Source organism: Canis aureus, chromosome 1, assembly GCF_053574225.1.
Source record: "Canis aureus isolate CA01 chromosome 1, VMU_Caureus_v.1.0, whole genome shotgun sequence".
NCBI lineage: Eukaryota > Metazoa > Chordata > Mammalia > Carnivora > Canidae > Canis > Canis aureus.
Genome location: NC_135611.1, coordinates 1,557,845 through 1,584,021, shown reverse-complemented (window position 1 = coordinate 1,584,021; position 26,177 = coordinate 1,557,845). Strand labels below are relative to the sequence as shown.

General features: G+C 45.1%; 1 protein-coding gene across 9 annotated transcripts in view; it reads left to right on the top strand.

Annotated features, from left to right (window-relative positions):
- ATP9B (ATPase phospholipid transporting 9B) overlaps positions 1-26,177 on the top strand; it is a 236,962-nt gene that overhangs the window by 163,279 nt on the left and 47,506 nt on the right. For all 9 annotated transcript variants that reach the window (XM_077873965.1, XM_077873876.1, XM_077874054.1 and 6 more), the window contains 3 exons: positions 31-191; positions 11,343-11,485; positions 25,099-25,211. In XM_077873965.1, the coding sequence (XP_077730091.1) occupies positions 31-191; positions 11,343-11,485; positions 25,099-25,211 (417 nt within the window). The remainder of the gene's footprint in view (positions 1-30; positions 192-11,342; positions 11,486-25,098; positions 25,212-26,177) is intronic.

Genomic DNA, 26,177 nt, shown 5'->3' with positions numbered 1-26,177 from the left:
ATTATGGTCATCTTTTTGTTTTTCTTTCAGGTTGGTTTGTTGGATCTTGAGCTCAATCAACTGACCAAAGCACTGTTTGTGGCTTTAGTAGCTCTCTCGGTTGTTATGGTAACCTTACAAGGATTTGTAGGCCCATGGTACCGCAACCTGTTTCGGTTCCTCCTCCTCTTTTCCTATATCATTCCCATCAGGTAAGTTTAAGAATTAAGATAAAACAACTAACTGGTTTCATTGAGTATGAGTTTACTAAAATTTTATTTTTCTTAGTCTGGAAGAAGTTATCTGCAAATAAAGAGAAAGGAGCCAGGAACTCTGATGAATTTTAAGGAAGGCTTAGAAAAAATTTTGTGGGGCCTAAGTCAGTTTTGTTAGAATAATCTAGAAATCTGACACTTTTTGTTATATGAATGTTTTGATAATATAATATTCAAGAATTGGGAGATATCTCTTGATGAAACATAGTTTTGTTTACTGCTGATAGACTTTATTTCCAGTACCCTTGAATCTCTATGTGTCACGAAGTTGTATTTCAGAAACCATCTAATATATCTGTCAAGTGAGATAAAATATTGAGTAAGACAAGTCTTTTTAATATGAACAATTTTTCAAAATGATAACCCATTTAACTTGAGATTGGGATATAAATAGTTAATATTAGATGTCTACTGAGTTTAATTTACTAATACTTACAGTATAAGTACATTCTGAAATATTTCCACAAAGTTTATTTTTAAAAAATGCTTCATATATATGATTGAAAATTTTTACATGAATGAGCAATGAAAACCTAATAAATCATTCATAAATCATGAAGCTAGAATGACCATCTTCTGTAACCCTGAACGGAGTAGAATAGAATAGAACACTCATGCACAAGGATGTAATAAGCATTTTGAAGGGAAAGGCATATCTTTACAGACCAGCTTTCTCCAAAAGTTTGTCTAAAAGTGGGGTCTCTTTCACTTGCATACTTCATGAAGGCAGGGCCCGCATCCACGACCGCATCCTATGCACAGTCCACTCAAGCCCAACCAGCCCCACTTGCTGTTTGAGATGGGGAGCCTGTCTCCACTCCTCTGAGAACACGCAGTCTTATGCATTTGCGGCTGTTCCTGATGTAACTGGAGCTCCTGCCTCAGTAGACACTCAACCCTTGATCACCTCAGTGTCCTACCTGATGTGGCCAGCCTGCCTCCCAGCTCCATATGTCTTCTCTCCACCGCCACACCACATGCCAGGCTGGCCCTTCTCAGCCATGTGCGCCGCATGAATGCTTAGTGCTCACTGCCAACCAGTCACTTGGTATCCTGTCACCCTGTTTGAATCCTGCTGCCATCTCCACTAGTCCTGATGCTTGTCTTGTTTTCTGGTGCTCTGTGCTCACCACGCTCCATGAGGTGTGAGGGACTTTGTTTGACCCAGTGCCTAAAACAGTGCAGGGTGTGTCCTAGGGCCCTCACACCCTTACTGAGCAGACCCCTTACCTGTTCTGAGGAGCTGCGAGTGTGCAGATGGTCTGTCCAGCTGTCAGGCAGCGGCCTCATCACCACATGGACACATACCGGGTGCCAGCAGCGGGCACTAGGGACAGACAGATCTTTGTTCCCAGAAACTCCCTGGGTAAGTGGTAATAGGCAGAATATAGCTATTTATCATCATCCCAGAACTGACCCATTCCACTGGGATGGCCTTGCAGGCAGTCTCTGGTATGGATGCACACATCCTGACCTGCACTGGGGATGTTGCCCAGTGCTGCAAGCAGACATCATGGGACCCAGCAGAGAGGGCCTTGGGTCAGTTGCTGCCTTGTTGATTTACTGCCGCTCCTGCAGTTCCCTGAGTGGTGTACAGCACATATGATATCCTCAATGGAAGTATGTGGAAAGAAGGGCCCTGAAGGAAAGAAGTTTACAAATGTGATGAGTCTCCATCGCTAGTTTTCTCACTCTTACAGTAATACGACACAGAGTTAGTTCACTGCCAGATGCAGCACAGCAGTGGGTATTTTTCCCAAAACTAGCATTTGAAGCCTCCCTTCCCTTTCTCTCTACATCTTCTGCAAGTCTGTCTTGTTCTGGTTTTTCAGTTAGTAGTTTTATATTTACATGTTCAGTCAAATGTGGAGAGACTTACTAGGCAGAATTATACCTGCATCCCTGTTTAGCTCCATAATGTCTCACGCCAACTTCAACATAATGCTTTTTTCCTAGTTTTCCACAGTTCCAGAATGCAGTTATACAGATTAAGGAGAAGGCATGAAAACCATAAAATCTAAAAAATGTATGATGCTAATTTAGGGAATTCGTGTTTATGTTTGATTCAACCAGGTTTGTTTTCCTTTTGCAAGGAATTTATATCATTTAAGATACAAATAATAATACATCTTAGTATTTGGTAAACGTTCTTTTCAATTTAATAAGGGGAGGTTTAAAAAAAATTTTTTTTTCAAAATGCACAGTCGTGGAAAGTTAAGTGCTTTTTCCTCTGTTGACCTAAAACATGCTTTTAATGGATGGACAGCTGACTGTTCCTTTTAGTGCCCAGTGTCTACCTTGACAATTGGATGACTCGCTACCTTAGCACATGCTCCTAGTTGGTTGCTGGGCAGAGTTACTGCAGGCTTAGTGACCTGTGAATCCCCTTCCCCGGGCAACCACCTGCTTGCCCTCTGTGTCTAGTCTGTTTCTGCTTGGTAGGTTGGGTTCAGAGGCTTTTCAAATTTAATAAACTTAAAATCATAGAAATTTTTCTTTACAGAGTAAAATATTTTTGAGTCACTTGATATAATTTACTGTGTCCTTCAAGGAAAATATTACAAGGTTTAACTCATGTAATTGAAATGGACATATATTCCCTGCATTATTCCTGTCACCATAACAAAACACATACCGGTAGGCCGGGCGCTCGCAGTGCATGTCTCTGCAGTACCTCTTCTGCTCACACGCTTCAGGGTGCTGTGTGACAGTCCAGCACATCGTCCAGAAAGCTGTCCTGTCAGTGCTGAGTCAGAAGGTGCATGTGGGCAGTAGAGGTGAAATGACACCGGCAGTGATGACTGCCCCCTCTGAGAAGCACTTGGGTGCCGTCTGGTCTAAGGTGCTGCTGTTGGTGGGGTCTGTGTGCCTGGGGTGGCAGGGGTTTCCTCATTTGGCCCTCTGTGTACTACCCAGCTGCCTGAAGGAGTAAGTACCCAGCTCTGCTTAGGGCACCACTCGTGCTGCACCATAAGAACCCAGTATCGAAAATGTCAGGTAACACGGGTATGTTTGCTTCAGAACTTAGAAAGTATCTCCATTAACATCTCTGTAGGGCCTCCTTTTCTGTTTAGCGTGCTTGGGGAGTGCCTGGGGAAAAGACCATTTCCAACATAGGAAACCAGTTGATGGTGGGGGAAGTTGGCAGCCTATTCAGATCGCCAAAGATGATAGTATTAGAGACTTGAAGGTTTGGCAAGCATGCCTAGGAAAGAAAGCCGAAGGGTGTGTCTGGACAGCATTTTGCTGGAGAGATTAGGTGTGTGACTCCTGGACTTGCTCCCCCATCTCAGTAAGAGCCTGGAGGGCTTGGGTTATCTAGGACAGAGCTGCATAGGGGCCTCTTGTCAAGTGGTGTGGACCGCTGTGACATGCAATGGGAGACCCACAGTTTGTGAGAAAGTGTCAACAGAAGAACTGCTGGCTCAGGCTGGAAGTTGAAAAAACTCGCTGTGAGAAAAACTCACTGGACTCCCCAAATCCTACAAACGTGCTGAGGCCACAGGCCTGACCCACAGGCCCAGAGAGCAGGGCCTCTGGTCACAGAAGACATTCCCCAACTCTCCTAACCTACTGAGCAGTTCGTAGTTACTCATGTGATCTGGGTGTTCTTTTCAGGTCCACGTTTTACTAGTAAAACATCTGTAGCTTGAGTTTGTGCTATTGGTGAAGTTATGAAAAAGACATTAATTTTACATAGTCCAGTTTATAAATGTCTTTTGCTGTTGGTTATCACTCTCCATATGTTGTGTAAGAAGCCTTTCTGGGCCCTGGATGATGGAGCTATCCTCCTGTGTTAGCTTCTAAAAGTGTTGCAGGGTTGTTTTTGACTGCTAGAAGCAGTGGTTTTTAAATAATGCGAAACAGGATTTTCACATATCACTGTTTTCCAACTCCAATTGTCTCAGCATTGCTTGTCAGAAAGACTGTCCCCCAATGACCTAGGACTCTTCTGTCGTGCGCCAGGGTGCACACACTCACAGGCCACTTTGAGTTGTCCGTGTTGTTATCCTGGGAGTGGTTTCTCTTCCCAAGCAGAGAACAAATTCGCCTGAACCCATATACCTTTGTCCTGAGTCAGTGTTTTCTAGAATAGGGCCTTCCTCCTCGTGCTCTTCAAGAGCACCCTTGTTCTCACTGCCTGGGTGGCTCAGTGGTTGAGCACCTGCCTGCCTTTGGCCCAGGGCATGATGCTCTGAGCCAAAGGCAGATGCTTAACAGGTCTTAAGCACTGGGCCACCTGGGCACCTCTGGTTTTGCTGCTACTTCTGAGACTAAAAACTACTTCAAAGTTAGAAGTTATAAAACAACACTATCGTCATCTTTGGCCCATGAGAGTTAGTCTCTACTTGCAGGTAGAGCTCTCAGGCTCTGGAGTCGGGGGGTTGTGAGTTTGCATTCTTGCCTTGAGCCCACCTCAGTGGCCACCTCATTCTTGCTGTGGCCTCAGGAGGCCCCTTCTGTTCCTTCGTGGGGTAAAGTTGGTATTGAAAATACTGTACCAGTATCTGAATTCACTCTTCATGCCTTTGTCCTTCTGGCTCTTGTTACATTCATCTTCTTGAAGCAATTTGTGTTGTCTTTTAACATAAAAATGAGTAGCTCTTTCATAATTGCAAATATATTTATCTCATTTGCTATTTATTTATTTTTAGATTTTATTTATTCATGAGAGACAGAGAGAGAGAGAGAGAGGCAGAGACATAGGCAGAGAGAGAAACAGGTTCCATGCAGGGAGCCCGATGTGGGACTCAATCCCAGGACTCCAGGATCATGCCCTGGGCCAAAGGCAGGCAGGTGCTCAACCACTGAGCCACCCAGGCATTCCCTCATTTGCCTTTTAACTAGACTATGGTACTTTTTCATGAAAGATCTATAGGTGCAGTTTTTTTTTTTTTAAAGATTTTATTTATTTATTCATGATAGTCACACAGAGAGAGACAGAGAGGCAGAGACACAGGCAGAGGGAGAAGCAGGCTCCATGCAGGGAGCCCGACGTGGAATTCGATCCTAGGTCTCCAGGATCGCGCCCCGGGCCAAAGGCAGGCACCAAACCGCTGCGCCACCCAGGGATCCCAGGTGCAGTTTTTAAACTAAGTATAAGTCAAAGGGGGAATTTGTTTATGTATCATATCAGTGCAAAGATTAGCTGAGCAACCTGTTGGGTGAGGCTTGAACAGGAAGCCCAGTGCCCGGTGTGGCTCTTCTCCCCATCTGTAGACTCTGCTTTCTTCTGGTTAAATGCCATTCTCTGCCAGGTCTTCCTCACCTGGTTATACAGATGGTGTTAGTGGCCTCAGGCTCACGTTCTGCATACTTAATTACACAAGTAAAAAGCGAATACTTTATTTCAGCCAGTTCAGGAAAACTGAGAGTTCCTTGGCCCTGCCCAGCACCCACCACTGGCTGCATTGTATACAGCATAGGTTCACAAGGCCCAGTGTCCTCACCTGTCCTTGAAGGCAGGGTGGCCTCTTGTGCAAGTGCTCATCCCGTATCGCTGTGCGTATAGGGCACAGTAGTTAGGGTGCTGTGAGGTGCTTCCTTCCAGCCCTCCTCTCCTCTGCCGGTTTCACTGTGGTCACTGTCAACCTCTGGGTAGAGAGCTGAGCTCAGCTTTTCCAACTTTGAAAAGCATTTTCAACTTTGAAAACCTTCAACCTTTTCCTGTGGTCCTTTTTGCCTGGTTAGCTTTCTTACTAATATTTTGACATAGTCACCACCTGCTTGCTTTGGGGTGGTTTGTCTCCTATACCTTTGCCATTTCTTTCTTCTTAGACTACCAGAGACACTTCATTTTAAGGTGTATCAAATTGCACATAATAAATACTTTTATTTATTTATGAACAGAAGGAAATGCTAATCCTCCAATAGGAATATTTATTCCTCTCACATATTGACACAAAATATTTGTGCTCATTCCTCATACATGTATTTCCTGTTGCTGTGGAGAATGCTGTATGTGTAAGTCCACGCACACAGCCCTCTTAGCGCTAGCTGCTGCATAGCACATGCAGTATTTTACAGGGGCCCGCACAAAACAGCCGAAACAGTTCTGAGTGTTGGGGAAGTCCTGACTTACCTTGTTGCCATTCACCCCAATATCTGACCCTGTGATTAATATTTTGATTGTTCTGGATGCTGAGGAGATGGGCCGACATCATTCTGAATAGAAGGCAAGAGGATGAGTCTCCCTGAAGAGCGTCCTGAGTTTGCCCATGTCTTCCTAACTGGCACAGAGCAGGGCTGCATTCTCAGAGCCCTCCAAGGGCTCCAGGTCCTGGCACACTGCTGGGGTCCCGCTGCCTTTTACACAGTGTCTGACTCTCTTGTAGCTCCAGGCTTTCTTTGGTTCAGTTTATCTGGAACACTGATGTTCCATTTATTTCTCCCTAAAACACTTATTTCAAATCTACAGTTTTCCCACACCCATTCAAAAGTTTAGTAACATGATTTAGAATTTTACATGTACCAATTTAAACTACTTTCATACCTTACTAGATTTTCTATTTCTTAGGACCCGAGACTATACATTTTGTTTATTCTTGTGTGTGTGGCAGTGGACTCTTAGTGTATTTAGGTGTATATCTACTTTCATTCCACTTACGTACATCTGTACCTTCTGAGCTCTAGAGCCTTGCTGACCACCTGCCTTCCCTGAGTGAAGCTCAGGCATGCTGCCCGCCCCCCCAACCCTTTTATTCCCTTTTAGCTCAGCGCCGGTCTTTTCTGTAAAACCTTCTCCAAGTTTCCTCAGAAAGTTGAACATAGAACTAACCTATGACCCAACATTGCACTACTGGGTGTTTACCCTAAAGATAACGATGTAGTAATCTGAAGGGGCCCTACACCCCAATGTTCACAGCAGCCATGTCCACAAGAGCCAAACTAAGGAAAGAGCCCAGATGACAGGTGAATGGATAGAGAAGATGTGGTCTGTATAGACAATGGAATATCACTTAGCCATCAAACGATGAAATCTTACCATTTATATCGACATGGATGGAACTGGAGGGTATTATGCTGAGTGAAGTAAGTCAGAAAAAGACAATTATATTATTTCACTCATACGGATTTTAAGAAAGAATACAGATGAACATAGAAGAAAGGAAGGAAAACTAAAGATAAAAACAGAGAAGGCTAACCGTAAGAGACTCTGAACTCTAGGAAACAAACTGAGGGTCACTGGAGGGGGTGGAAGGTGGGGGACAGAGGATCACTGGGTGACAAGCATGAAGGAGGAGGGCACAGGATATGATGAGTACTGGGTATGATATAAGACTGAGGAATCACCGATCCTCTGAAACCAGTGATACATTATATGTTAATTAATTGAATTTAAAATGAAACCTTCTCTGACTATTCAGGCCAGTGATCACCTGTGCCAGTAACCACTTAGTAACCTGCTTTTATGCATTAGTGCCATTTCCCATGGTGACCTTGCGAATATGTGGCATTTTACGTGTACTATTACTGAGGCTCAAAAAGATCAGATTTGGGGCAGCCTAGGTGGCTCAGCAGTTTCGCGCTGCCTTCAGCCCAGGGCATGATCCTGGAGACCCAGGATCGAGTCCCACATCAGGCTCCCTGCATGGAGCTTGCTTTGCCTTCTGCCTGTGTCTCTGCCTGTGTGTGTGTGTGTGTGTGTGTGTGTGTTTGTCTCATGAATAAATAAATAAAATCTTTTTTAAAAATCAGATTTGTCATTTGTCCAAGATCATAGAACTAGTAAATTTGGAAATTAAGAATCAATTCAAGTCACACCTAACCTCAACCCTGCAAAATTCAGTTATTCATGTTTCTTCCTGATGGAGCATAGAAATCAGGGTTTGGAGAATTTGGGAAGGTGAATGGCACGGGAAATCAAAGGAAAAGGAGCCTTGACTTAGTGGCCACTTGTAGGGTTGTTGGAGGCGTGGTCCTGTCCTTCACCAGAGGGAGAAATGTGAGTACATTTGATCTCTTTTGTCCGGCACTGGAAGAGAAGGAAGTGGGGCTGTTACTTCTGTTGTCCGTCTTCACGTTAAGGTATCTATGATGACCCTGAGATCGAATACAGTGGTCTGAACCTAAGATATGGGTCCAGACTCCTGGTGGGGATGTGACTGTCGCCCTCAGCATGCGCAGCATTGGCAGCGTTCAGCCCCTGAGGATCTCAGTGCCACTCCTTGCCGTCCCTGGTGTGTTGTACAGAGGTGATGGGGTGCCTGGCCTGCTGTCAGTTGGGCGTCAACTCTTGGTTTCAGCATGGATCTTGATCTGGAGGTCATCGGTTCGGCCCCACATAGGGCTCCGCACCCCCCAAAAGAAGTAGAGGACGTCACAAAATGAAAAATGCAGGGGGAAATTTCAGATAAAACAGCATCTGTGCTATTTTCCATAGATGACAATTAACAGGACTACTTTTGATAGAACTTCTTGTTAAAATGACTTTTCTTTTGCTCAGTTTAAGATCTAAACAGAAGCCTCAAGCAGGCAGGAGTGCCACTGAGCCCTTCCAGGGGCCACGGCCTGTCACACAGTGACACCTCGGCAATAGGTCTCACGGGTGTCGAGGGCTCACGTGCCGTCCTCAGACTGCCTGGCAGGGCTGCTGAGTCAGGAGAGAGCCCCCCACTCGCGGCAACCTAGAGCTCTGCAGGGTCCATGTGACGATGAGGGTCACTATTGCTGCCTTGTTCACTCAACGTCCAAAGTGGCACACAGCTTTTCCACTCAGTGTGGGTGGAGTGGATCACAGTTGGCCAGTTAGCAATAAGATGAGCTTAAAATATATTTGGTATCCATTACCTTATAATCTTTAACTGTAATTCTCAAAATGATAGGCTTAATGGGTTATTTACAAGTCATGTTCCTATAAAGTACTTTACTAGTCGAACAGAGTTCTAAATTTTAAAATTCTACAAATTACGTTACTAAAAAGTAAGCTTAGTGATGCTAATTATACTCTGTCAAATTCATGTTTGAAGTTTGAGCTTCTAGCGATTTTTAACATTAAAAAGCGAATATACTAACATTTTACCAAAATATACAATGTGTATAAACTGAAGCTTCTGCTTCCTATGTGATATTACAGTCTTAGTTGAAGATAGATTTTTCTTGATAGCTTTTGTTTGTAAACTGAACTTGCCTTGTGCTTTGTTTTAACCTAAAGACTATCCACATTCTCTTGTTCACCAGCCTTGAGGGTACCTGTAGTCACCCGAAAACATCCCATGGGTGTTTATTGTGACACAGTATTTCAGGAAATAACAAATCCTTACAGCTCTGAGGCGATAACAGTTGTTTTATTAAATGTAAGTGCTCGCGATTTGAAGAGAACACCATGGAAGAGCCTAGCAGGTGCTCCTCGGGCTCTCACTCAGCCCCTAGCCCAGCAGCCCCTGCGCACTCTTGGAGGGGAGTCTGCCAGACAACGGGCTCCTCGTGCCTTGTGCTGCTTGAGGCAGTCTGACACTTTCCAAAATAATTTGACCAGGATACACAGAGAAGAAAGTCACGTTCTTCCTCCATGTGGGTCTCTGGGCCCGCAGAGCCAGCACCCAAGCTCTGTGGGGCGCCACCACCCGCCCTGTGCCCCATGTCCACTCCTGGGTCAGGGGTCTGTCCTATCGCTGGTACCCGTCACAGACGAGCCCAAGCAAAAGCATGATGTTGCTTTTCCTTCCTCCAGCCCCAGGCACCCCCACCTTCCCAGAAACTGCTCCTCGGCGGCTTCTCGAGCCTCTTCCATGCACCGGCCCCCTGGGTGCCTCACCGCAGCCCCACAGAGAGAGTGTTGTCTGTGCCCCAGAGTTTAACAGGAGGTCCAGGGGCACACAGAGGTTGGGTGCCCAGTGCCCCTGGTAGCTCTGGGCCTCATAGCCCGGCCGCCTTCTGTCCGCAGTGCCCCTGCCATCCCGGGACCAGGCCACCCGCGAGGCCGGGAGGCTGCTGTGTTCTGTCCCCGTGCTGTCCTGCAGCGTCTGCCCTCCCTTATTGCTTGGCCTTGTAGTGGTAGCAGGACCATAAGTAACCCAGAGACATTGAGGTACTGTTTGAAAGCTGTGTGCTTGGCAATTAAAACTTTTCTTTCTGACCAGTAGCGTTCCTAGGGTTTTTAAGATGTGAGCTTTATGGACAAATAGCCCATTATGAATATTTTAATTTTCTTTGACTTACTTACAGACTATAGACTCTCTTCACTAACTCTGAGTCCTTCACATTCCTTTTCAAGTGTACATTTGTTAGTAGGTGGTAGATCCATATGAATTGCCATTTTGGTCAAAATGATTGACTGTCAGCAGCTTTGCCACATTGTGTTGATACATTATATCTGCTGTTTTCCTGACAGAATCAAATTAGGTGCAGATTTTTTTCTAGAGTTTGAAACATATCTGAGTGATCCTAAGTCTGAATATGAACAAGAGCAGGGTGAGGCCAGACTATAATGTATGAGGGTATGAGCAGAATGAGTCCATCCGTTAAGCCCAACAAGTAGCTGAGTGCAGCTTGGGTAACAGAGGAGCCGTTTATGAAGCGTCATTCAGGCTCTGGCTCCACCTATTCCAGGGACTAGAGACAACAAGCACTGACCATCTCTCTGACCATGAAACCCAAGCTCTGCATCATGGTCTGGCCCCCACCACCTCCGATCCCCCCTCCTGCCACTGTCCCCCCTCAGGCCACACCACCATCCTGGGCCTCAGGGGGTCCTCACCTGGGCTCGGAAGCCTGGCATTCTCAGGGGCCTAGTCTTCCTTCTAGGATATGTTGGGTCCCAGCAGTCATCCTCACGGGAGAAGTATCCTGTTTGTTCTTGTAAAATGAGTAGATGAAGATTATGATGCATTTCAAATATCTGTTCCCAGGGAGATATGCATGATTCCCTTACACACATGAGCAGCCCATTCTAGTATCCTCTACAAACATGGCATGGGGCGTAAAAAGGTTTCTAGGCTTAAGTGTTAACAGATTCATGTATTTTAAAGTCTGAAATCTGGTATTATCGTGAGGTTCAAGATAATAAGTCTGTATGGAAAACATGAGCATGAAGCTATTGCATAGGTTTGGAGCAAACTAACCACTGTGGTGGGTTTTATTTGGCAGTTTGCGAGTGAACTTGGACATGGGCAAAGCCGCGTACGGGTGGATGATCATGAAGGATGAGAGCATCCCCGGCACAGTCGTGCGGACCAGCACCATCCCAGAGGAGCTGGGGCGCCTGGTGTATTTGCTGACTGACAAAACAGGTACTGCTGCTGGTTCATGTTTGCCTTTGGTGTGCTTGCTTCCATCCAGTCCAGGCTGATCCTGGGTGTGTACGCGCATAGTGCATACTGAAGTCATTCAAATTTAGAATTTTCCAGACTTCACCTGAACGCTGGCACATAATTAACTGGATAAGCACACTATCATTAGAATTAGTAAAATGTTAAATTCTTTGGTTTTTTTTTTTTAAGATGTATTTATTTATTTATTCATGATAGACTTAGAGAGAAAGAGAGAGAGAGAGAGGCAAAGACACAGGAGGAGGGAGAAGGAGGCTCCATGCTGGGAGCCCGACGTGGGACTCGATCCCGGGACTCCAGGATCGCGCCCTGGGCCAAAGACAGGCGCTAAACTGCTGAGCCACCCAGGGATCCCATGTTAAATTCTTTGAGATTTAAATGACACGTTTGTATATTTTTAATTCTCTGCTGCCGTACCATTGTTTGTCAGGTGTTAGGTGTATTTCTTACACCTCTTCGGCAGCTTGTTTCTTACAGGATGGTACTCCTGAGCTGTTGACGTACAGAACCAGACGTGTGTGGATTTGGTATTTTAACAGTAACATTCTCCTAGTGAGCCTTACCAGCAACTATCCCACCCTCACATCCATGCCCCAAATTCTATCTGTTCTTATTTCATTTTTAACTTTATTCATCAAAGCATTCTTGTCAGTTCATAAGATACTAAATAAAAGATAAATCAAACCCAATGCTATAGTGAAAGTCCTATCAACAGGCTAAAGACCCTCCGTGATTTGTTCATTCATGGTTTAAAATCCTGGTCATTCTTGGAACACCCAGGTGGTTTAGTCGATTTAGCGTCCAACTCTTGGTTTTGGCTCAGGCCATGATCTCAGGTCATGAGATTGAGCCCCAGATTGGGCTTCTTACTCAGCATAGAGTCTGCTTGAGATTCTCTTTCCCTCTGTCCTTTCCCTCACTCATATGCTTGTGCTGTCTCTCTAAAATAAATACATCTTTAAAAAAATTTTCCTAGTAATCCTTGGTCAACTAGAACTAAGAATATTTGTATAACTTATAAAATATGTCTCAAATAAAATTCAACATTTTTAATAACATATACTATGAAAAGCTTTACCACAATCAGGAAAAAGAGAAATCCAACAACACTATTATCTAATGTGTTTTATTCCTTACAGTAAGATACATAGTAGAAATAAGCTCTACAACCAAAAGAAGGAGCAGATATTTGTAGATGAAACAATGAACCAAGGAATCAGCTGCTAAAAGTAAGAATCAGTGAAGTGGCGGGTCATAGGTTGAGATAACAAAATAGCTCCTAGCATGTGGAGTAGCCTTAGGAGTGCGGTCCCTGCTCACCGTAGCACGAGCGAAGGTGAGACACATGAGCATGAACGTGAGGGGAGTGAGGGATGTGCATGAGGATGATCAGACCCAACAGAAATGAGAAAGAAGATGCAGACGAACGGAGGGGCAGACTGTGGTCCCCAGCATGAGGTCCCCAGTGTGAAGATACAGGATTCCGTAGAGCCCGCCTTCTCCATGAACTGATAGTTTTACTGCAGTTCTGTCAAAATCCAGTTGCTGGTGGTGGTTTGTTTTGTTCAATTTTTAAGTTTAAAGTGGTTTTTAAATTTATTTAAGTCATCCTTACCCCCAGTGTGGGGCCCAAACCCACAACCCCAAGATCATGCATCACACACACACACTCCACCGACTAAGCCAGCTGGACACCTCGGTGGCATTTGATTTTGGTCAGGGCTTGTCATTGTGGCCCATCGGGGACTATCCAAAGAACACTGACGTAACAAGGGGCTCAGGCTCGAGAAGGGAGGCTGAGAGATGCCCTCAGATTTCTCCCTTCCTGACCTCGTTGGGCTGACAGGGAAAGATTTCAAGGAATAAACCTGTAACAATGTGGAAAATAAGCAGACATGCCATCATGGAAGTTGGGGTATTTCTGGAAGGACAGGTGGAATGATTTTGCTGGAGAAGGTGGAGTGAAGCAAACCTAAACTCACAACGGTTCCTGAAGTGACCCCACAAGAGAGAGTCCTGGAGAAACCATGAGGTTACAGCACACGGTATGTGAGGGGAGGCCCGGGGTGCCGTCAGGCTGCCCAGCAGCAGCAGAAGAAACCCACCCTCCTGCCCACGCTTGGTGCCTGGATGTCGTGTGTAAATGCAGCAGGCGCTTGGCTTCCAGCATGTGCAGGCATAGATTCTGTTTACAGAGAAACCAGAGGAGCCTGAGGAAAGGCTGTTGGATTACAGGGGAGCTTAAGGACATCTTTAAATTCAGGGTCAGAATTAAACTACATCTCCCTATGCCTGCAACAGTGGGGGCATTTAGTTTCCAGAAGCCCACGTAGAATAGCAGCAAAACACGTAACATAATTAGAAATGAGTTCAAGCAGAATGTACAAAGCCTGTGTGGATGGAAGAGCTGAGTGGATGGGCCCATGTTCTTTGTGATGAGGACTGAGTGGCGTGGCACTGACATCATCGTCCCCCACGTGAGGTCCCACCTGTGAGGCGCACGCTGCCCCGGGACCTTGTCTGCACTGTCAGCAGGCGTGGTGCCCGGTGCACCCCTCGTCTGTCCCAATGGACGAGCCTTGGCAGCCTCCGCACAGCGGTGTCCCTCCAGCCTCTGTTACCCGGGGGGACACATGTGCATCTGCAGCAGACCAATGTGAAAATGTTCACTGTGTCATCTCAGACAACAAAACCAAACTGAGCATAACTCAGAGAAAGCCACTGTGAGTACAATATAGCCCATGGGAAAAAAAAAAAAATATATAGCCCATGGAATGTTTGTACAGCAGTGACGGATGTCACGGTTCACGTTGGGCCGGGAGAAGTCTGGGACCTCCCCTTTAGAGGCCTGGACTCGAGGGGGATGTGGGTGTAGTCTAGGCCATCCTGTTTGCACCACAAGTCCTCTCGTGGCCCCTTCAGTCTGTATGTAATGTGCTTGAGGGTCACACTGAGCTGTTTGTTCAGCTCCGTTTACAGATAGGAAGCATAAGCCAGAGGGCAGTGGGTATGCTTGAGGAGTAACTGGTTCTCTCTCCTCTCCCCGTGTCTCTGGCTGTGGGAGAGCAGCAAGGGAGGAAGGTTTTGTGACATTATTTCTCCTCAAAATGCTAACTTTTCATTTTGCATTTTAAATAGTGATGGGATCATCTTTCTGTAGCTCCTCTTTTTTTCTTTGGATTCTGAGTTACATCTAGGATAAGGATGAGTGGTTTTGCTCAGAGTCATAAAGGTAAAACCACATTTCCCTATGTCTCACTTTGCGACTTTTACAAAGCAAAAATAAATTATCTGGGCTCCTGAGACTTAAAAAGAATTACAGAAAATTATATTAAATATATTAGAGAAAATCTTCTGCATTTCATTTTCCAAAAGGCCTATTTGTGGCAGTGGTTGTTGGAGGGACCTCCTATCCTTACTTCCTAGTGGTGGAGCTGCATGGAGTATTTTTAGTATTTTTTTAAATTTCTGCTCTAGAACTTTTTCAGAACCTTTCTCAATAAGGTAAACGGCACTTACGGAGCACATGTGGTGTGCCACATGCTGCAGTAGCCCCGTGCCTGACCTGGGGTTGCAGGGCCACAGGCACGGTATCTGCCACTGCTTCCCCTTCACGCTGCCCCTGCTCAGGCCAGGCTCCCAGGAGCACTCAGAGGAGGGAGTGTGGCTATAGCTGCTCGAATAGGCCACACTCACCAAATCGTAGATGTACAACGTCAAGGACGAGTTGTGTAGCTGTCACGTCACTGCAAGCACGTAGTACTGTCCTCACTTTGACTTTATAGAAACTGGCTCCTCACATAGATGGAGGCTGCCAGCCCGCCAGGGGTTGAGCCCTCACCTCTTAACAACACATGGTCTTGTGTTGGGGAAGACCCCCAAGCCTTCCAAGCAAAGCCATGTGTTGTCAGCCAGGAAGGTTTTGTGGCAGGTGGTGGCAGACGTGCGCTCACACTCACCCGCCCTCTGCCTGGGGGTCCTGGTGCAGCTGTATATCTGGTGCGTACTGGTTAGTGTTGTATTCCAGGAGCTGGAGTGACTATGCTCTCTTTTATTCCTTCCTTTTGTCACGTGCATGATTCATGTCCTTCACTGCCCCCTCAGTACATCCAGAGTTGGTCAGTCACCATGTTGACTTCCACCATCACAGAGGGTCTCACAGGGTAGTGGATTGGTAGAAGGGTAAAGAATTTGGGGTGTGAGACAGTTTGCAAACATCATCTGCTGAAACGATGAAGAATGAGCTATTGTGTGAGGAACCTTTTGCTGCTGACATAATCATAAGGTGGTCCTTGGCCTGATTGTGATCAGGCTTGTGCCTCATCAATAAGCTTTCTGACAAGAAGCGTCTATCACACTGCCTCTCGTTTGCCCTGGCAGAACAGAAAATGAAGTATCTCGTGATTGCGTTATAGTTTCCTTCTTGTGGACAAGAAAGCAGTGTGGTGTAATTAGGTTTGATTGGGGTGCACGTTTCCGGTAAGATCTGAAATTAATGATGTTGCTATAGTGACACATGTGTGGCCACCAGTGCGTGAAACATGAAGTAATTCATTCGACAAGAGCAGACATCTGTTAGCTGCCAGGATACAGAGCGTATTGACACTGACCAGGAACAGTAGACATGCCGTGATAAATGAGCAAACGGTGTTGGCACGCCAGGACAGGTCATTTGTACCGAGTCCACTGCAGCTTGCTTCTCTGCACTGGCTGCTTTGACAGTGCCATTGCTTAGAGAGCAGTGCTGCCGAGAACTCATCAATTTTAAAACTTAACTCAGGCTGCAGCCTGATAGGGAGCAAGGCACGAATTCCTTTGTTGGGAATTTTTATGTTCATGTGGAACAAAGCATTACCAAACCACACCCTGACACAACAGGTTGGCAGAACATGCTGTGACTCTAGCACTCATGAGCCCGCTTGCCCTGTGTTTTGCAGCAGGGTCACGTCCGCTCCCAAGGCCATGTCCTCTGCGGTGGGAAGCTCTGTTTCCAAGGTGGGCAGGTGCGGCGGAGCATGACACATGAGCCTCATGGGAGAGATTTAGAGGTGGGTGTTACCGTCCTGTGGGCCAGGGCCAGCTGGGTACAGCCTCTCCTGCCTGAGGAGGACGGCTTGCGCATCCGGTGCCAACACACTTGCAAGGTCGGGCTGGTATGGTGATGGACTCATGTGTGCACTTGCGTGTGTGCCGGGCCATTCACACTGGTTGAGACACTTGGCACAGGCAATGTTTGAACAGATGCGTATCATACCGGGAATCACCATCTTCTGAGAAAGCTTCATTTACAGCAAATATAATATGTGACTCCAAATTAAATGTCAAATATTTTAAAGAATATTACCACACTCTGCAGTGTGGTAAAATAGTCTTAGCCACTTTAGAAGTTGTTTCCATTCCTCATTCCTTCTTTGTAAAATCTGAGTGGCTTTGTGTCTTGGCACCATTGATCCCATATGATCATTACTTATGGCAGGTCCCTAACCAGAACCTTCGCTGGAAATCCTTGGGTCTGGGTGGCAGCCTGTCCCTGTCTGCCGCAGGTGGAGTTCTCTGTGTTACTTTGCAGCTGCTTCTCCAGGACGTCTCCCCTCCATGGATGTGAGAGGGGTGCCAGGATTTTCTTAGAAATTGATTTCCTCTTTGCCTGCTTTTGCTCATTGTACTCCAAAGCACTTTGCTTTATTAAGGAACTACAGCATTTTCGTTTTTCAGGAAGCACAAACACACCTTTTGTCAAAGGGCATTTTCTGTCCCTGGTGTACTCATAATGGCCAGGTTGCTTCCCAGCAACCGGGGGGCATCTGTCCACCCGAGTCAGCCCATCCCCATCATGAAGCTTCAGATTTGGGACATGCTAATACTTATATTCAGATAACAGAGACTATACAACCTGTCACCTGGTTGAAGTCATGAAAATTGTTTAAAATTTGAAAAATAATTTTGCATTCCTGACTCTTTTAGTGACTGAGTTCACGTTAAATGTCCCTGCTGCACGAGAGAGCATAGAAAGTCAGAAACTAGCCTTGACTCTCCTTTTTAATGTTCTGTAGGATCCACTCTGAGATAAAAACATCACTGAAATTTAAAAAACTACTCCAGGATTCATCAGTATGTTGAGATAATATGCACTGCTCACATCAAGAAGTGTCTGCATACATACTCCAGTTTCTCTAACCCAGTATTTATTCAAGTGGCAAAATCAGAGTCAGATATTTCATTGTTCATTTGGTGAAATAATAGTCCTTTGTTTGAAAATGTCCGTTATCGCCTCTGTAAAATATGATTTCTTAGCAGCTGGGACGATGGCACCAGATGCAGTGTTTGGGCCAGCAGGCTGCTGGGGCAGGCCACACCAGTATGGGGCACACCTGCTGCTCTACCACCGGTGCAGGCAGAGCTGAGGAGGTTTCTGTCCCTCACAAAGTCACCTGGGGAACTGCAGCCCCTTGCTCACCTGCCCCCACTCTGCCCTTGGCAACCCCTGATGGGCCCTGTGCCTCAGTAGGTCTGTCTGTGCCAGAAGTCTCCCACGAATGGGTGCACACACCGTGTGGTTTTTGTGTGTGGCTTTTTCCCCAGGTTGTCCGCACTGTCTCATGTGTCATTACTCCATTGCTTTTTATTGTGGGATAATATTCCATTGTATGAATAAACCACATTTTATTTATCTGTCAAATGAAGGACATTAGGGTGGTTTCTGCTTTTTCTGTTAGGAACAATGCTGCTATGAGCAGGGTTCTAGCCAAGGGGGCTAGACAAGAAGAAGAAAAAGGCATCCATGCTATAAAGGAGAGTAAAACTGGTCTTTATACAGAAAATCCTAAGGAATCCCCTAAAAATCTGTTAGAATTGATAAAGGAGTTTAGTAAGGTTTAAGATACAAGATGAATATACAAAGATGAATTGTATTTTAATATACTAGCAACAAGTTATCCAAAAATAGGATTAAGAACAGAATTCCATTTACGATGGCATCAGAGAATAAAATCAGTACTTTATAGTGTTAAGATGGCAATAGGATTTCCCAGATTGATTGACAGATTCTACAAGATCCCTCTCAACATTCCAGCTGCCTTCTTTGCAGAAACTGCCAAGCTGGCCCTAACATTCCTGTGGAAATGCAGGGGCCCCAGAGTGGTGTCAACAGTTTTGGGAACAGAGGTATCGGCAGGCAGGCTGGGAGAGCAGGACGTCCGCCTCACACCACACAACCAGCGACCTAAATGTAAGATTGACCTAAATGGTCGGGGTTTCTGTAAACTGTGGAGTTTTCAGAAGCTACTCTAAATTTGTTTTCTGTTTCATTTTCTTTTGCTGTATTAAGCACCAGAATAAAGAACTTTTAGGATCTAGCTCAGTATAAAGCTTTATAAACATAACCCACAAGGAGATAGAAAGAGTTTAAATCTGGACTTACATTTTCTTTTAATTATTTTAAACTAAAATTTAAATGCAGCAGTATATTTACTAGTTTAGCATCTGCTGGTATGTGTCTGTGGTTACTCTGTGGCCTCAGAATTTCTAGAGATCTTGGTGGATTACTCTAGAGATTTCTCCAAACAGCAGCAAGAAGCAAATGTGATGACATAGTTAGAGTTTTGATCTCAGAACCTGAAATGCTGTCATCAGGGTAATTGAGGACAAGTAAAAGCAATGTAGTAAAATAGCAGCCATTCTGCAACCCCAGATTTGTTGACTAGAAATAGTCTGTGAGGGGACCAATGGTCATGGTTTGTTTGCCCTCTGGTTTTGGAAAATATTTGTTGTCCATCTGGAGTATTGCATTTGGGAATGCCAGAATGTTCATCCTCAGTAATCTCTGGAGCAAGATGCTGCAGAGTAAACAATCGACTTGTGACTTAGCCGTGTGCCACTCTTAGGCCATGGTGGATTGACGGGCTCAGGCCCTGATCACCGGTACCAGTTGACCTCACAGGAAGAGGGCAGCAAATGTACCTCCGGTCGAGATGCTGTGCCAATGTGCAGAGTGCCCGAGAGCCCAGGGGCTCGATGGAGACAGCACTGTGGGCGCGTGAGCAGCCAAGTCCAGACCGCAGGGAACAGACGGTTCATTTACAAGGAAGAACGAGAGAACAGGGAAGGCTATGGAGTCAGGCTCAGGAGACTTCTCCTGGACCCGCACTCCACAGACAGCGTGAGAACAGGATGGGAATCAGTCCGTGCCTGGTTATTTGATGCTGAGGAGCTGCTGCTGTTTGTTGTGATAACATGGGGCTACACTTACTCTAAGAGCCCCTTCTGTTATTAATAACACTGGCTCAATCAGGCAGGAAGGGGCGGGTCCCAGGCCAGTTCCAGCTGTGATCTTGGGGGGCAGCTGGAGGGGGGCCCCCAAGGCGGTCTGGATGAGAAGAGGCATCCATATGGTGCTTTATGTGACACCATTCTGTCCACTTTTATGTACATTGAACATTTCCCTTAAAAAATACAATAGGGAGGGACACCTGGGTGGCTGAGATTGAGCATCTGCCTTTGGCTCAGGGTGTGATGCTGGAGTCCCAGGATCGAGTCCTACAGCAGGCTCCCTGCATGGAGCCTGCTTCTCCCTCTGCCTGTGTCTCTGCCTCTCTCTCTCTCTCTGTCATGAATAAATAAAAAATCTAAAAAGAACAAATACAATAGGATTGGAAGGAAGAAAACAGAGTCCTGATATTCAATTCATGTCACTTATGTTTCTTATGTTTGTAGTGGAGATTTCTTGCATGTTTTGCTTCATCCCCACTGTTGGTACATACGTGCATGTACACAGGCACACACACTTGCAGCACAGTGAGAACAATGCTCAGATGCACCGAGGGTGTTCCGGGTGCATTTGCATGCAGTAGGGCATCTAACAACAAGACAACCAAAGTCATAGTGGTTTTCTTGACATCCGCTCCCTTACTAGAGCAGCATAAATGTATCAGCACCTGATTATATAATCAGGACCTTCTGGCTCATCGTTTCCATGGCAGGACCACTCCTACTCCTCTTCAGTTCCTCCAGGATGTCTATAAATCTTCCTCTCATGAAACTCACTCAGTTCTTCTTGGTCGGCTTTGGCCCACTGAGGCAGAGGTGAAGAGTGTGTCCCACCTGAAGGTGGGATCTAAAGAATCGCTCTCTCCCATCGCAGATTCCATATGAGTCAAGCCGCCCCACACTCCCCACATGTCTCAGGCCAGTTTTGTGCCACACCCCAGCTTCCTGCTCATGCTCCGAGGCTGCCTCCTGATGTTGGCGGCAGCCTTGTTACCACTCAGTGTGGGCCTCCAAAAATCAATTCACATGGGAACACATGTGGTTCCGTGTTAAGCACCACAAGTAACTACAGTTTGCCAAGTCAGTAAATGTTCAAAAAAAAATTCAAACAAACCTAGCACAACACACAGATAGTGGAAAAGAATCAAGAGCCCAGAAAATAAATGCCACACATAAATGGGTCACTAATGTATGACAGAGGAGGCAAGAACAGACGGTGGTGGGCAACAGTCTCTTTAGTAGGTCCAGGGAGAATTGCACCTGTTCCTTACAAACCACACAAGATGAGCGCAGAACTACAGACCAGAGCCGCAGAAGTTCTAGAGGAAAATGCAGGCAGTAATCGCTCTGACATTGGCCTTAGAAACATTTATTTGGATCTCTCTCCCCAGAGAAGGGCTGCAAAAGCTAAAATAAATGGAATTACATCAGATGGGATCTCATCTAACTAAAAAGCTTCAAACCCATCAACAAAATGAAAAGGCAACATATTGAATGGGAGTAGATATTTTCAAATCATCCATGCTGTAAGGGGTTAATATCCAAAAATATATAAAGAACTTAGACAACTTGGGCAGCCCGGGTGGCTCAGCGGTTTAGTGCCGCCTTCAGCCCGGGGCATAATCCTGGAGACCTGGGATCGAGTCCCGAGTCGGGCTCCCTGCATGCAGCCTGCTTCTCCCTCTGCCTGTGTCTCAGCCTCTCTCTGTGGGTTTTTCATGAATGAATAAATGAATAAAATCTTTTTTTAGGGGATCCCTGGGTGGCTCAGCAGTTTAGCGCCTGCCTTCGGCCCAGGGCGTGATCCTGGAGTCCCGGGATTGAGGCCCACGTTGGGCTCCCGGCATGAAGCCTGCTTCTCCCTCTGCCTGTGTCTCTGCCTCTCTCTCTGTGTGTCTCTCATTTATTCATTTATTCATGAGAGACACAGAGAGACAGAGACACAGGCAGAGGCAAAAGGCTGAGCCACCCAGGGATCCCCAAATGAATAAAATCTTAAAAAAAAAAAAAGAACTCTGACAACTTAGTATCAAAAAAATAAAAACACCCCAATTAGGCAGAAGATCTGAAAAGGCATTTTTCTAAAGAAGACCTATAATCACCAACAGACACATGAAAAGATGCTCAAAATCACTAATCATGAGAGAAATGCAAATCAAAACTATGGTGATAACGTCTCCTCACACTGGTCAGAAAGGCTAAAATCAACACCGTGAGGAGCAACAGGTGTTGATGAGGACGCGTAGAAAGGGGAGCCCTCGTACACTGCTGGTGGGAATGCAGTCCGGTGCAGCCACTCTGGAAACAGCATGGAGGGTCCTCAGAAAGTTAAAATTGGAATCACGATGGGATCCAGCAATCTCATTTCTGGGTATTTATCCAAAGAAAATAATAACACACCACTTCTGTGTTTACAGCAGCATTGTTTACAATAGCCAAGATCTGGAAATAACCCAAACCAAATAATCCTTAGGTAAATGGATACAGAAGAGGTGGTATGCAAGCGCCTGGGGGGGCTCTGTCAGTGAAGCATCTGCCTTCAGCTCAAGTCATGATGCTGGGGTCCTGGGATTGTGTCCCGTGTCAGGCTCCCTGCTCAGTGGGGAGTCTACTTCTCCCCCTGCCTCTGCTTGTACTGTCTCTCGCAAATAAAAAAATAAAATCTTTAAGAAGAGGAGGAAGAAGAGGTACAGACATACATTACGCAGCCATAAAAATGTAATCTTGCCATTTTTAACAAGGATGGACCTAGAGGGTATGATGCTAAGTGAAAGAAGTTAAGGAAGTCAAACTTGTGGAATCAAATATAAACAAAAGAGAAACAGACTCTTGACACAGAACAAATGGGTGGTTGCCAGAGGGGAGGCCAGTGGAAGGGTAGGACAGGAATGAGATGAAGAGCTGCAAACCTCTTAAATGTGAAATGAGTGAGTCACGAGGGAGGACAGAAAGTACAGCACAGGGAGTGTAGTTGGTAATACTGCAGTGACTGTCAGGCAGGTGGGACTGCACTTACATGGGGAGTGTTGTATAACTGTAACGTATAAAAATATCGAATTCGCTACAACATACACCTGAAACAGATAGTATTGCCAATTATACTTCAGTTTTCAAAAGGAAATATGGAAGTGATTCATATCATCACAGTAAGAACACCAGTGACACGGTAGGTCTTCTCGCTGGGTAACTGGGCACAACCCCAATGCTGTTCCCCGCGGGCCCCCAGGGCGTGAGATAGTGAGCTGAGCACAAGATGGGGCCTCTTTACTTAGGCTCTTTTGTTACTTGTATCCAGTGGTTTACACACCTAAAGAAATAATAGTTTACCTTTGGTAGGAGCTGTGCAGGTGTACTATTCTTATTTTTGTTACACATAAAAAATCATTAGTAATCAAAGTCAGATTGAAGGAAGTATTATCATTTATTGTAGTCGTAATTATAAACTGCCTCATTACCACAACCTGCCATAAATTAGAATGCCTCACATTCAGTGTGTATCAGAAGAGAAAGGAAATTCTCTAATTATGTCAATCTGATAAATATTTTTATTAATATAATAAATAATTTTTCAGAGAACTGCTCACTTGGGAACAAGTAATAGAGGTGAGCTTGGTGCTTATTCTAATAGGAATTAATATAGTTTCATTATCTTCTATAATACAACTGTCATTTTAATCTCAAATTTTTGATGTAAACTGTAGAACTTACTTCATTTGGAAGTTGAATTATTTTTAATTAATTATTTAATATAACCTATTTTAAATAATTCTGTGTTTAATGAGGATGACATAACCAGCCACTCTGGTTCATTCTGTGCATTCATTCTCAAACTATACTTCTCATGTAATTTTGATTTCAGGAAACTTAGGTGCTATTCAAAGTATTAAAGGACTAAATAGAATTTTCAAAAAAGCAAAATTTATAAAACATTAAAAATAGCTAGTCTTTGAAACTTATGAGACCCTGATGTATGTATCATATCCATTCTTGTAAGAAGGTTAATCAAAATCTCTAAAACAGCGATGTGAAATACAGATTTTCCTTTATGTTAACGTAGCCTACATGTCCTAGTGGGAGTTCTGAGTCAGATGTGCTATTTTGTTTTGAACACTAATGTGAATGGAGTCGTGGGTAGATGTGAAAACACTTTGTATTATATCTCCAATGTCACATATACCAAAGAAAGCAAAAATTAGTTGATATTTTATGGATGTCTTATAGCCATGCTTAGAAAGCCCAACTTTTACCATAACTGATTGGGGATATGATTGTTCATTTCCACATTTATAACTATTTCGGTCAGTGGGTGATCCCTCTGTGAGCTTTGAAGTAGGTGCAGAAAAGCCCAGGGGCAACTACATGACGTCCATACCCACAGGTGTTCACACTTCCTGGGTGGCTTTATTTTTCTAAAACCTGGTAAGCAGCAATTACATGTGCACATTGTGTGAACATTTTTATATTGTTATACATACGCAGTGTTTGGGGTTTCCAGAATCGAGAGGATGTGCAATTGTGAATTTATGTGTTACTTTTAATGAAATTCACCATTTTTGAAATAATGTTAACCTCTCACTGTGTTCCATAATATCATTCACTGTACTTGGCTGTGTCTCCCTCTGGTAAGAAGGCAGACACAAGACATCTCCTAAAATGGGCCTGCATGTGCTCCTCCCTTAAACTGCTTTCCCTACCCACTAGGAGTGCAGCACTTGCTCGTGCTCAAGCACCTGGGAGTGCCTGGCCCCCATGGACCTGCAGCCCCAGGGGCGAGCCCTGACCACCAGGCAGCTAGAGAGAAAGTGCCTTCCTCTTCATGGGCTTTTCTGTTGCTCCAGTGATGCGAACGGATGCTAAGGGTTAAATGCATCGGTTTCTATTCAATGAAAAATACTTAATTTTTCAAAACTGGGTTTTTAAAAAAACTGGTAAGCATGCTAATTTGGGACTAGTTGATGTCTTTCTCAGGCAGTGTTCTAGAGGATAATTACAAAGATGTGACTGTTTTCCAGTTTCCTGCCTGTCTTAGAACAGGCAGAAGTTCTATTTGTACCAAACACATCTGAACTGATAGGCAGAGGCCCCACTTTGTTCAGGTAGCTAGAGCCCTTCACATCATTGCACGGCCTTCCGGAGGGAACAGGGAGGGATGCTTGTGCTCAGCAGGGAAGGACATTCCTAGATGCTGGATTACATAGCAGAGCGTTCTCCCTGCTGAGGGGTCTCGGCCCATGGATGTCAGTGTGCGGGATGGGAGCCCTGGTCATGTTGATGAGCTCGCTTCCTCTCTGGACTGATCTTTGTCACAGGAACCCTCACCCAGAACGAGATGGTGTTTAAGCGGCTGCACCTGGGGACCGTGTCCTACGGAGCAGACACAATGGACGAGATCCAGAACCACCTCAGGAACCCATACTCACAGGTGAGTGCATTTACTTACGCAGGGGAGCTGCCTGGCGCCCAGGAGCCAGCCTATTGCATCTGCAAATCTGGAAATCGACAGATGTCTTTGAATGTTTCAAAACACTCAGTTCCAATTGATAAATCAAGAAGCAGTTTTTAGACTAATTTTAAATAAGCATTTCTGTATTGTAAAAATAATAGAAGGTATAGCGACCTTAAGTCATTTATTCGTATTAAATATTTCTCCTAGTGAAAAAAGAATTAATTCGGCATAGGTAGTATTTTTAAGACTAGTAAGTACAATGTTGCATCACGTGTTTCTTACCAATGCTTCTGTGTTTCTTCATAATTAATAAGACTTTCACTTTTTTTTTCTTTTCAATGAACAGAAGTAGACACATGGTACCATGAGCACTGGTGTCCCTCTCACTCTGCCCCAGCAGGTATCTGTGGGTAGCGGACCTAATTCCATCTGAAGCCCTTCTTCACCATATCATTGTGAAGTGAAGCTCAAATGTTACATTATTTCATCTGCAAATATGTTGTCTGTATCTGGATTAGATAAGGATTCCTTGGTACTGGGAAGGAGCATATCCTAAGTATTATCTTTTCTCTGGAGCTTCAGGAGGTCTCTGAGGTTGCAGGAGCAGAAATTACTGCCTTCCTGGGAGGGTGAAGCCCAGCCATAGCGTTTGCCAGAGATGTTGTAGGCAGTGCCCTCTGCAAGTACGTCTGTGGCCCAAGAGGGTCCTGGCATTGGGCCCACGAGGCCATGTGTGTGCACAGAGCATGAGCATGGGGCTGGCAGACGTAGGCCACCCTGCAGAGTTCATTTTAGGCCACACAGTTCCCATAGCATTTATGAGTTCATTTTAGTTCCCACAGTTCCCTAGGTAGCATTTATGTTGCATTCATTCTGTGTAACCAAACCTCGCTACCCCAGGGCATCTAAGATGCTCACGCACCAGGATGTGGTCTGAATTAG